This window comes from Chlorocebus sabaeus, chromosome 22 (assembly GCF_047675955.1).
Source record: "Chlorocebus sabaeus isolate Y175 chromosome 22, mChlSab1.0.hap1, whole genome shotgun sequence".
Taxonomy (NCBI): domain Eukaryota; kingdom Metazoa; phylum Chordata; class Mammalia; order Primates; family Cercopithecidae; genus Chlorocebus; species Chlorocebus sabaeus.
This window is the reverse complement of record NC_132925.1, coordinates 21,322,236-21,335,536: the sequence shown is the minus strand read 5'-3', so window position 1 is coordinate 21,335,536 and position 13,301 is coordinate 21,322,236. Positions and strand designations below refer to the sequence as shown.

At 35.7% G+C, this 13,301-nt stretch overlaps 2 protein-coding genes across 8 annotated transcripts in view; one reads left to right on the top strand and one right to left on the bottom strand.

The window, feature by feature from the left end:
• The window catches only part of SENP7 (SUMO specific peptidase 7), a 192,239-nt gene that overhangs the window by 87,974 nt on the left and 90,964 nt on the right, over positions 1-13,301 (top strand). For 5 of the 7 annotated variants that reach the window (XM_007985973.3, XM_007985976.3, XM_007985975.3 and 2 more), the window contains one exon: positions 4,192-4,389. The exons of the other annotated variants lie outside the window; for them this stretch is intronic. In XM_007985973.3, the coding sequence (XP_007984164.3) occupies positions 4,192-4,389 (198 nt within the window). The remainder of the gene's footprint in view (positions 1-4,191; positions 4,390-13,301) is intronic. 7 annotated transcript variants of the gene reach the window in all.
• LOC103228438 (protein FAM136A) lies at positions 6,019-12,626 on the bottom strand. Its single transcript, XM_073009686.1, has one exon. The coding sequence runs from the start codon at positions 8,085-8,087 to the stop codon at positions 7,671-7,673; it is 417 nt and encodes a 138-aa protein (XP_072865787.1). The 5' UTR covers positions 8,088-12,626; the 3' UTR covers positions 6,019-7,670.

Here is a 13,301-nt window from a genome sequence, read left to right as displayed (position 1 = left end):
AGAGACTGGATGGAGGGAAGACACAGAAGCCAGGCTGAAGGTGGGAACCTTGCACAGGGCTACCATGTACCAGGACTCATTCATAGCCCCCAGTGACTCTGGGGGGCAACGGGGGAGTTGAACTGGCAAGGAGCAATCCACTCTCCTGAAGGGTCTCCGGAATCCCAGCAGGAGGAGACCCCTCAACCACCACGGACACTTGAGTTGACAGGGACAGCTGCTTAGAGAAGCGGTAGGAGCAGCACACCAGCTGATGTGGAGCCTAGAAGGTTTGGTGCAGGAGAGTCTGTAGCAGAGCATGGCCAGTGAAGGCCATCACCCTAGGCTCGACTTGCTCCCATAAGAGACTTTAGCCCTAGGGGAACTGCTGGACCTGAACTCTGCAGGGTTGTCTTGCCTATCAAACAAGGCCAGGCTGACCTGACCATCCTTGGTCTGTGGCCACTCCCAGGGCCGCAATCTGGTGGAGTCTGCTTGCAGGGCAGCACTGGATGCCCTGGGGTCCTGTGTCATAGCTCCTGCACTGGAGGACCTGCCTAACAGGGAGAGAGCTCCAGTGGGGTGGCCCCCAAAACCATGCACAAGCCTGCCACTCCCTCCACACACTGCAGCTTCCCCTTGGCCCATGGCAACCCCCCCTCCTCCACCCCGCACATTGCTTTGCTGATGTAGATGTGCGCAGCAAGGTTTTGCTTTCCTTGCCCCAGCAGCACGTGACTGTGCATGCACCCTGCCCTGCCACTGTGGGAGTGCAGTCCATCCCCCTCTCCCCACTGACCACCATTGCAGTACATGCCATGGCGAGCACAGAGCCAGCCAACCTTGCCCCTGGAAGTACCTCACCCTTGCACCAACACTGCCAGGAAAGTGGGCATCACATATGTACATGTATACATACACGTATACATACATTTTTGGGGGAACCATTTGAGAGTAAGTTGCAGGTATCATGGTATTTTATCTTCAGATACTTCAGCTTGGTTTTCCTAAGAACAATGACATTCTCTTACATAAAAATTATACTATCAAGAAAATTAACAGTAATTTCATATCATCATCTGCTATAAAATCCACAATCAGAATTTCCTGAGTGTTCCCAAAATATCTTTTATTTATTTATTTTTAAATCTATTTGGCCAAAACCGCAGTTACTTTTGTACCTACCTAATAGAATCAAATTCAGGTTCATGCATTGTATTTGGTTATTATACCCCATTAGTCTCTTAATCTAGAAGAGTTCCCATCTGCTCTGTCCTTTTCCTTTTAACCATGACATTGAGTTTTGAGGAATCCAGACCAGTTGTTCTGTAGAATGCCTCACAGTCTATATTTTTATTATTTTTCTGGGCTTACCCTTATGATTAGGGCCAGGTTACATTTTTGGCAGGACTATTTCATACCTGATGTCATGTACTTCTTATTGCACGTATCGGGATACATAATTTCTGGTTGTTTCACTCTTAGTAGTCCTATGTTTGATCACTTGCATAAGACGGTGCCTGCCAGATCTGTTAATTGTAAAGATACCTTTTCCTCTTTGCAATTAATAATCATCTGTGAACTCAATTTTCTGTCTGCGGAAAAAAAGGATATTTGTGGCATTATGAATGTGTTAATCTCACAGGGATGTGTTAACTGTAAGACAGTGTTACTGTGTTTCTTTAGTAAGCTTGTGTTCCCCCTCTCTACAATGATTATTTGAAAACTTTTTTCAAACCTATGTTCCTTTATCTTTCCTATCACTTTTAAGAGGTCTTGGTTCCTTCTCCTTGGAAGGATGAAAGGAATGCCTCGTATCCTATCATAAACCAGAGTAGTGTGAAGCAGTTAAGAGGGCTGGCAAGAAACTTGAGAGTGTATGGTTCTGGATCCCATTTTCAATACTCACTTGTTTACTTAGATATTAATCAGTCTATCTTGGTTTTCTCAACTGCATGAGAAGAATAATTTTTAAGCCCCTCATGGAGTGGTTGTGAGGATTAAATGAAATAAATTATTGTAAAATGCTTAGCACAGTGCCTGGTATATAGTACATGTTCAATAAATACTAGCACTTACGCAATTTCTTAGGAAACTTACTGTGTTAATTATCCTGCCTTCTGTGTCTTCAACCCTTACGTGCTTCCCATAAGCGTTTAAACTTACACAAATATTTCCTATCTTAAACTAGCTAATCAACCAATAACTGACTAAAAACCCTTTCCTGCTTCTCACGTCTATTTTTAGGTCTTGTCTTATTTTCCACTTTCACAACCATATTTCTCCTTTGCACCTTTCCCTTTACTGATCCCATCGTATTCTGGTTTCTGCTCCCGCCGTTCTACTAAAACTACCTCTGATAAAGTCATCATTATCTCCGTAAATTAATTTTTATTCTCTATTATTCCTAGTACTTCCATTTTATTCTTCATAAATGATTAAATGATCATCAAAATGATCTTTTAAAAATGTAGCTCTGATCTCACTGTTTCCTAATTAAGACGAGTGAATTTCTGTTGTTGTGGACATAAAGTCTCAGATCCTTAATATAGTTTGCTAAGTCCTGCCTAACTGCCCATTCTTAGACACATTGCCTCTTTATTCTGAATACATGAGTCAGGCAAGTCCTTTAATTTCTTTGAGGAAGCTTTACTCATTTTCATTTTCTCCTGTTTTTTGGACCTTTCTCCATTTTTTACTTGTTTCCTTTGGATAGTGCCTGTCCTTCTTTGAGACTTCAGCTTCAAGGTCATATTCTCAGAAACTTGTCTCAGAAGAAATGCAACATCTGTATTTTTTCTTCATAGCACATATTATAATTCTAATTAAATAATGAATTGGTTTATTCTTCTCTGTAATGCACAACCCATGAAGGCTTTAAAAACTCAACTATTTTGTTTGTAGCAGAAACTCCAGATTATACTAGCATAGTTGTTTTGCTGGAAGATGTTCAGTAAGTGCTTGTAGAATGAATTATTATTGATCCATAGAGATGTCACTCATTTATTTTTAAATGATTTTTAAACTAATAGCTTAACTTTTATTTATTTATTTTTTATTTTTGTTTTTTATTTTTTAATTTTTTTTATTATACGTTAAGTTCTAGGGTACATGTGCACAATGTGCAGGTTTGTTACATATGTATACATGTGCCATGTTGGTGTTTTTTCTTTTTCTTTTTTTTTTTTTTTTTGTGCAACATGTTTGGAGTTTTCAGTATGTTCTGTGGAAGTTCCCTGGAGACTTTACCCTCTTCCTGCTAGATGGTCTGGGGATATACACTCAAGTGGCTGCTGAAAACAAGTGTTTTTTTTTTTTTTTTTTTTTTTTTTGAGAGTTCCTGTTTTATCTTGAAAATACATGAACATATTGCTGTTTCTTAATATTCTTGTGTTCGTTAAGCAAACAAAAAATGCCTAAAACTGTTTCATAGGTAGTAAAATAGACACTCTTCTGATTAAACATTTCACAGTACTTTCAGCCATTCCTCACTTGACATTGTTTTAAGTGCACTTGTAGCCTGTTCACACCACTACAGAAACTATATTCCACAGTTTTTGGAATTCCAGAACTAAACATAGTTATTCAAGTATTCAGCATAAAAATGTATTGAATGAGAAGATGGGTAAAACATGATGAGCAAAACTGTTGCTGGAACTGCTTGCATTTATCAGTCTTTTTTTTTTTTTGAAATTGGTATAGGTACAGTAAGGTAAATGTTATAAGTTGACCTATTTTAGAAATAAGGTAAAATTAAATCTATATCTTAAGACTCTATAAGCTTAAGAATGTAAATGATGCAGTAGTGCACCCTTAGTTTTAATAATGTTTTCTGAATCAACAAATGCTAAAACAAAAACACATTTTTAGTGCAAACAGTGGTTACATCTGTGGTGAGATCTGCAAATGAACACTGTCCTTCCACTAACATTGTTAATAAACATGAATGCGTTGCCAGGAGTCTAGCAGCTGTACATGTGTAATGATAGTTGTAGTATACTTGACAGAATTCTGAAGAAAATCTGAACTTAAGTGAAATAGACTTTACTTTTTAAGGTGTCTTTCATAATAGTTGGGCATTTTTTCTTTTTTCTTAGGGTATTTACTATAGTTGCTTGAAATTTAGAATTTCTGGAGATACTAGTTTGTGATGAATTCATGTATTCTACAATATGTAGTACCATATATACTAATTATTTATGTGTATAACAGGCAACTCAAAGTTATGTTGACGAATGTCCTATGGACGGATTTAGGACGAAAATTCAGAAAGACCCTACCTAGAAACGATGCTAATTTATGTGATGCCAACAAGGTGCAATCAGACTCATTGCCTTCGACATCTGTTGACAGCCTAGAGACATGCCAAAAATTAGAACCTCTTCACCAAAGCCTTAATTTATCTGAAAGGTATGTTGTTCAGTATTGATTTTGTTCAACTTACCACATTTGAAATAATATGAATCCCGTACTCCTAACGATAAAATTGTTGAAATGACCTCAAAGAAGATTTGCATATATAGGCATACCACCCTCTAAAGCAAATCTTAAAGCTGACTCTCTTAATTTACAAAGTTAGCTGATGTTTCTGTACTTCATTAAGCAGATTGATGTGGAATTATATTTAAAAACAAGTATCATTAGTACATTTAACTTATTTTATTATAATTTGATTCATGTACACATCTTTTTAGGGATTTTATGATTAAAATGAAGATACTTATATATACATGTGTGTGTATGTATTATATGCATATAAATGTGTGTGTATATATATGCATTAATATTTTCTTCATCTTTAACATCCTTTCAAAATGTTATCTAATCTAGATCCTAACCACTTTTGACTTTTGTGAGCTTGTATTTTAAATGAATTTTTAAAAAAGGAGATGATGTTAAAATATTGCCTCTGGGTTTTTAATAGTAAATATTCAGTTTAATTTTGTAAAGTAACAAAACCAATTTTGTTTTGTGTATTTTGAAAGAATTATATGGGAGTTTGGGGCTGAAAACTAGGAATTAGCTCTAGGAATCTATAACAATATCTTTTATATATTACTATTTACAGTTTCAGCCATTAAATGAATGTTTTGGGGGGAAGGTACTTTATTTTCAGTTAGAATAATCTATAATTAGCTACACAGTACTTTGGTTATATGGTCTGTAATCTGAATGACAGTATATAAGTGCCTGAAGCCAAGACCCAGATAAAAACTGCTAACTTTCAACACAGTTATTTTTAAAATAAAAGTAGAATTCTTGTTAAAACATCTGAGCATATTATACATTAATTTTTAAAGAGGATACTTCTTTAAAAAAGGCAAAAATCTTAAAAAGCTAAGTTTAACGAAGAAATTTCTTATTAGCTCATACCTGATATACATTTAATTTTCTAAAACACTGTAAATCTTAGAGTCAGACAGCTTAGCATCAGTAATTTATGAAGCAGCTTGCTCTCATTCTATATTCTAGCAGATTTTCTCCCCAGTACAAGTTAACTAATCTCTTACTGTACTGACAGATGTAAATAAAGGGGCTACTTAAAGCAATGACCTTCTAATATCTTTGACTCTTTCGAAAGGAAGTTTTAAACTCTCTTCAAATGACAACAAACTCATCAATGTCCTCATCCTGTGTCTATCCTTTTTCCAATCAGAACAGTGTGGTGGTCCATTCTCTCAGAATAATAGTTTTACCACTAGGAATTTTTAGCATATAGATTTATGTGTTCATGAAATTTAAATATAATGTGAAGTAAAGAGTCCCAGTAAGATTCTAATTTGTTTTTTGCTGTGTTTTAAAATATTTGTTGTTTTTTGTTCAGTTAGTGGGTGAACTACCAGCTAGTCTAGACCTCTTTCCTCAGCTCCAGGTGTCCTAAACTCAACTTGTTGTAAAGTGAGAACTTCATCTTTCTTTCTTTTTTTGTTTTTTCTGACTTCTTTTTTTTTTCTTTCCTGACTTCTTTTTAAAAAAAAAAAAAAAAAAAAAATATATATATATATATAAAATTATACGTTAAGTTCTAGGGTACTTTTGCACAACGTGCAGGTTTGTTACATATGTATACATGTGCCATGTTCGTGTGCTGCACCCATTAACTCGTCATTTACATTAGGTATATCTCCTAATGCTATCCCTCCCCCTTACCCCTCCCCACAATAGGCCCCGGTGTGTGATGCTCCCCTTCCTGTGTCCAAGTGATCTCATTAGAACCTCATCTTTTCTCAAACTTGTACCTGTTTTTGTATTCCCTACCTATCTGAGTGATTGACACCACTTACAAATTTTAACTTGGGAATTGTCTTTGACTCCTCTTTTTTCCTTATCCTTATATCCAGTCATTTAACATATATATATATGTTATATGTATGTATGTATTTTTTTGGGGGGTGGGAGCAGATAATTAAACCTTATTTATTTTTAAAACCAAACCACTAGGAAAATATATCACAGTCTGGAAACAGTAAATGGACAGCCAATATTATCATTTCAAGCAGTAAGTTGGTGAAAATACAATGAGGTTGATATCAAAACAGTAAGGTGCCATGCTGGGTTAGGAACACTGTGTTGCAACAGCCCCAGGCAGAAATGGCATTTGGTAATGAGGGCTGCCTCTCCTTTGCTTTAAAGGAGTCAGCTCATCCTAGCCCAAGTTGCTTACTTTTTCTTCCTTGAATCTCCTGTTGCCAGGGATTTGTCTCAGTTGGGCTTTGTTAATTCAGGAGGCTAAGTACGCAATGCTAGGTTTAGGCTTTCATTCTATCTATTCTATAAAATCCAGGTTTTTCCAAATCCAGTACTTCATAACTCTTTTATAATCAAGTAGCCAACTGCTGCTCTTTTACTGTTCATTCCTAAATACCAATATATATCACAGTCAAACCCCTTTCTCTTCCAAGGGGAAAGTGTTACTGCAAGATTGTCCTTTCATTTTGCTACATACAGCCTCAGGGTCCATCAGCCAGTAATTATGCTTCCCAATAATTAGTGTGTCGTCGCCTCTCATGTTTTTGCACAGTCTCCAGGATGAAAGATGCAGCATGTAATAATTTTAAGAAATGTACATCCACATCTTGATGATCAGAAATGGGGATCCACAAGGAACCTTTCAAAGTTCTTATCCAAACTAGTCTCCCTACCAATTCCACATCTTAAAATCAGCTTGTATGCCCTTGTATAAATTAAACAAAACCAAGAAAACAAAGACCCAGAAAACGTTTTTCCCTTCTAAGTTAGTGACCTCATGGATTTTGTTTCACAGCTTATGGAAAATGGTGTGGTGACACTTCTGGTAAACAGGATGTTGGCAACAAAGAGAAAATATCTGTCCTCAAATTCTACCAACTCTAACCTGCCAGCCTGTTGGTACCTGTGTAGTAAGAAGAGTCTGGTGCCTCAGAGGACTCTGACTTGTTACAGGGAAGATCCTTACTGCCAGGACAAGCGCTGGCCACAGGAAATATAAGCTCTAAAACTCTCCTGTAATATCTCTGACCACTTTTTTCCATTTCACTTTTTAGGACTGAAACATAAAAGAACCAGTGTCTAGAGGCAAGTGACATATGCCTTACACTTGTGGCCATCCTTTCTTTCTTCATTCATAAACTTTGCTTAAAAGACTAAAGTTCCCAATTCCTTATAAAAAATATGTTCTTGCCCTCAGCCCCGATGGCTACTGGCAAAGATTTTTATTTCCCAATGGCTAAGAGAGCTTCCTTCATCTTCTTGGTCGTAGTTGGGATGTAGTGCGTGTGGTCATCCACACACTTGGTCACACAACCGTCTAGCTGCTGCTTCACCTGAAGCTCCTTACTCCCAGCATCTGTTGAATCTTTGGCTTTGTTATTGCATTGCATGGTGCACCGGACCAGGCGGTCCTTGAACTTCTCCAACTCACTGATGACCAAAGCCTGGGCTTGAGCCAGAGGCACATGGCAGCGCTTGATGCACTGGTGCACCTGCTGCAGGGAGGCCTGGCTGTCTTCACAACAGCAGGTGCTGCACTGGAACATGAGACCCTGCATTTTCTGAATGTTCTCTTTCTCCAGACTCTTCACCATGGAGTCTGCCACCTCCTGCACCTGCAGCTGCTGTAGCTCTGCCATGGTGACCCTGCGCTGCCCTGTGCTGCGCCACCATATATAGTTATTTTTAACCCCTAAATCTGTCTTTTAAAGGATCTCTTCTCCATCTTTATTGCCAGCGCATCAGTTCAAGCCCTAATAACTTCGTGCCTTTTATTACTATGGTAGTAACTTGATTAGGTTTCCTTTACATAGCCTTTTTCTTCTTGTTTTATTCTTTATATTGTTGTCAAAATATTTATTCTAAAAGGTAGATCTTGCTTGCCACTTACTAGTTTAACATCTTTCAGTGGCTCCACATAATCTCCTGGATAAAGTTCAAACTTCTTAGTTTGGCACACAAGGCCGTTAATGATCTCATCTTTGCTTATCGCTAACTTTGTGTCTGTCTATTCCTCCATATTCACAACGTACTTCAGATTTAGGGAACTGTTTTCAGCTTACTGAATGTGTATACTGTTGTATACATCCTGTTTGTTTTCTTGTCTTGGAAACTATCCTCCTTTTTTTTTTTAAGGAAGCCTTCCTTGATTCCACCCTCCAAATCTATATATGATCCCTTTCTTTGTCTTGCTAAACAGCTTGTTAGTATATCATAACATTTATCACACTATATTGTGATTTTTAGTTTCTCTTCCTCCCTGCAGCAAACTTCCTGAGGATAGGAACTATATTTTATTTCTTATTTTTTCTTTATTCCTAATATAGTACTGGACACTTATCAAATGCTCATTAAATGTTTGCTGGATAAAAGAAGGAGATTGCTTCTTACCAGAGTTGCATCTCTAGACACTCTGTCTAACATTTATTTTCCCTGTAAGAACCAATTATATGTTCAGTAACTTTGGTGACAACCAGGAAAAGAGATACTAGAAACGTCAAATAAGGAAACTGGAGAACTCTTTTGTGTATGGCTTTGGATAGATGTTTTCTACCTGAGACTTGCTATATGTAAAACAGGAGACTTCTGCTTTCTTCAGTCTTTGCTTAACTTTGATATGAGGCTGTTTTATTTTCATTTCTATTCAGGACTTAAAATTTTAGAAAGATAAGAGGGAGAAACATTTATTTCTGCATTTTAATTTTATCCTAAAGTGTAATCATTGAGTAAACCAAAATTACTCATTCAGTTCCAGAAATGGTATTTTGTTGGACATTTTATTTGCATTCTGGAATCTAAAGAAGTAAACTAAGTATCTTGCCTTTTATGTGAGGACAGTTTGGCTTTTTGATTTCAGGATAAAATTGAGAAGAAAAATCGAAAAGACAGTTCAAATCAATTTTGTAAGTAATGGAGAAAAGGGTTTTAGAAATATCAGAAGAGTTTTAGAAATATCAAACTAGCAGTATGTGGAATGCACATTTATTTTTTAAAAATATGTAAACTGCATTTTAGTGTTAGTTTCATCTCCATGTATAGTTCATATCTATTTTCCTGGGAGAAAATTTCAGACATCTATAAGTCTTTGTCAATAGGAAGGAAAGAACCTAGTGGGACACATATACAAGGCTTTTGAGAAAATAAACTATCTTTCTTCTACTTTGATCAGTTTGTACCAGAGATTGTTAGAGAAATATGGAGCTAGTATACCCATATTCCATTAAGAAGAGTTAGCTGCTGGTACTTGGAATTTCTGTAAATATATTTATTTATCTTTGTCTTAAATTTGTATGCATTTGAAGTTTTAAAAAAATTACGTATTCCAGATATGTGATGGTAAAACTATTTGGATATTGCAATGTTCCTATCATTTTAAGATTTTTTAAACCAGTAGTCTAGTTGAGTGGTGATATTCACTTAAAATTTAACTTAATAAAAGAACAAATTTAGAAACTAATCTGTGAATCTCTTTAATAAAGTTACTCAAAGATTAAATTTTTTCTACATACCTTTAAGATGCTGATTTAGAAGGTATATTTTAAATTATATCATCTGGGACAAGCATAGAGTTATGAGAATCCTCTTAAAATGCCACATAACACAATTTTAGAAAGGCATTCATTGCAGCAAAATGAAAACTAAATTAGTATTGTAATTTTTGGCTCATTATAGATTTGTTAGTGGATATAATTATGTTATCTTTCAGCAAGGACTTCATTTCTCTAAAAATTTGCTCTATAGATGAAGTTGTATGTTAATAGCTCTTTCTAGTTCTTCAGAGTTTTCCCTCCATTATTAAGTTATTTGAATATGACAGTTACCTTGCTATTTAAACAAGGAAGGAACCTATAGTTTGCAATTGAGAAAACTAAGAGTCGGATAGAATAACCATGCAGAGACACAGTCAGAAAATGGTACCGCTTCTCACACCAGTATACTTTCTGCTACCTCTCACTGCATTTCAAAATTCGTTTCTGCTTTGTTTTAGTATATTTATGATATTTTGAAGTGAGATTTCATAATATTAGTAAATAAATAAACTCTACCTTACGTACTGATACTGTTTACATACTTAGGAAAAAATTGGATGAATATGTGAAATGACAGCTTTTAGTTCTTCCTTCCAGATTGAGATAGTATGAAAGATGAAGTATACACCTTTGTATACTTCAATTCCTTGCAAAAATTCAGAACTTCTGAAATGCTGACTAGCCCTGGAATATCCTTGACTGTGCTAATTTATAATCCTGTACTGCAAAAGACAGCTTAGGTATTGTTAATTTAGTTCTCAGTTTATAGATTTGTGTTCTTTAAGGCTATCACACAAAGTTCCTTGTTTCCTCAAGGTACTCAAACTGGATGAGTTTTCAATAGTTGATGAAAGGTGTTTGGGCTGTGGCTGTGTGCTATGAAGAGCTGTGTGTACTGTAGTCATTGCTAACTGTTTATGTACTTTAATTGTATATTAAAAATTGCAAACATCTAGTAAGATTTTTTATCGGGATTGCAGAGCATAGTAAATTATAAGTATTATTTGAAAGGGTAGTTTATAGCTTTGAGCAAGACTACAATAATATGAAAATGATTACAGAAATATGTAAATTAAGTGATATTCCGTTTATTGTGTATTTACTATGTGCCAGGAATTATGCTAACTGCTTTCCATCTATTATCTCATTTAATCTTAACAACTTTGTAAGGGAGATATTATTCTTCCCATTTTAGAGATGAGAAGATCAATGGTAGAGGTAGAAATTATGGTAATTAACTTGCCCAAGGATTTATAGTTATAAGGTGGTAAAATAAGAATCCAGACCTATGTTGATCTAACTTCAAAGTCCTTGTTGTTAATTCCTGTGCCATACTGCTTCTCTTTGCATTTTCACCCTTCTGAAGTTTAATTTTTTTTCATCAGTAAAGTAGGAATTGGACTTTGCTACAGATACCATATTTAATTCATTATTTTATTTTATTTTATTAAATAAATAATAAAGTAACCTATACCACAGTTTCTTTATCCACTTGTGGATGGATGGGCATTTGGGTTGGTTCCACATTTTTCCAGTTGTGAATTGTGCTGCTATAAACACATGTGTGCAAGTAGCTTTTTCATATAATGACTTCCTTTCCTCTGGGTAGATACCCAGGAATGGGATTGCTGGATCAAATGGTAGTTCTACTTTTAGTTCTTTAGGGAATCTCCACACTGTTTTCCACAGTGGTTGTCCTAGTTTACATTCCCACAAGCAGTGTAGAAAAGTTCCCTTTTCATCACATCCATGACAACATCTACTATTTTTTGATTTTTTGATTATGGCCATTCTAGCAGGAGTAAGGTGGTACTGCATTATAGTTTTGATTTGCATTTCCCTGATCATTTGTGATGTTGAGCACTTTTTCTTATTTTTTTTTGACCATTTGTATATCTTCTTTGAGAATTGTCTATCCATGTCCTTAGCTCACTTTTTGATGAGATTGTTTTTTTCTTTTTGATTTGTTTGCATTCGTTATAGATTCTGGATATTAGTCCTTTGTCAGATGTATACATTGTGAAGATTTTTTTCCCACTCTGTGGGTTATCTGTTTACTCTGCTGACTGTTCCTTTTGGTTTGCAGAAGCACATTAATTCAATTAAGTCCCAGCAATTTATCTTTGTTTTTATTGCATTTGTTTTGGGTTCTTGGTCATAAAATCCTTGCCTAAGCCAATGTCTAGAAGGGTTTTTCCAATGTCATCTTCTAGAATTTTTATAGATTCAGGTCTTAGATTTAAGTCCTTAATCCATCTTGAGTTGATGTTTGTGTAAGGTGAGAGATGAGGCTCCAGTTTCATTCTCCTACATGTGACTAGCCAATTATCCCAGCACCATTTGTTGAAAAGGGTGTCCTTTTCTCACTTCATGGTTTTGTTTGCTTTGTCGAAGATCAGTTGGCTGTAAGTATTTGTGATTATTTTATTTCTGGGTTCTCTATTCTCTTCCATTGGTCTGGGTGTTTATTTTTATATCAGTGCCATGCTGTTCTGGTGACTATGGCCTTATAGTATGCGATCAGGTAATGTGATGCCCGTAGATTTGTTCTCTTTGCTTAGTTTTGCTTTGGGTATGCAGGCACTTTTTTGGTTTCATATGAATTTTATAATTTTTTTTTCTAATTCTGTGAAGAATGATGGTGGTATTTTGATGGGAATTGCATTGAATTTGTAGATTGCTTTTAGCAATATGGTCATTTTCACAATATTGATTCTACCCATCCATGATTATGGGGTGTGTTTCTAGTTGTTTGTGTCGTCTATGATTTCTTTCAGCAGTTTTTTGTAGTTTTCCTTGTAGAGGTCTTTTGACTCCTTAGTTAGATATATTCCTAAGTATTTTATTTTTATTTTTTGGCAGCTCTTGTAAAAGGGGTTGAGTTTTGGATTTGATTCTTTGCTTGGTCGCTGTTGGTATATAGAAGAGCTGCTGATTTGTGTATATTAATCTTGTATGCAGAAACTGCTGAATTCTTTTATCAGTTCTAGGAGCTTTCTGGAGGAATCTTTAGGGTTTTCAAGATAAATGATCATAGTGTCAGCAAATAGGGATAGTTTGACTTCCTCTTTATCGATTTGGATGCCCTTTATTTTTTCTCTTGTGTGATTGTTCTGGCCTGTACTTCCAGTATTGTGTTGAAGAGGAGTGGTGAGAGTGGGCATCCTTGTCTTGTTCCAGTTCTCAGAGGGAATGCTTTCAACTTTTCCCCATTCAGTATTATATTGGCTGTGGGTTTGTCATAGATGGCTTTTATTATATTGAGGTATATCCCTTGTATGCCGATTTTGCTGAGAGTTTTAATCATAAAGAGATGCTGGATTT

Excerpts from the sequence above, each read along its gene's own strand:
- LOC103228438 (XM_073009686.1), bottom strand. The coding sequence starts at position 8,087 with ATGGCAGAGCTACAGCAGCTGCAGGTGCAGGAGGTGGCAGACTCCATG.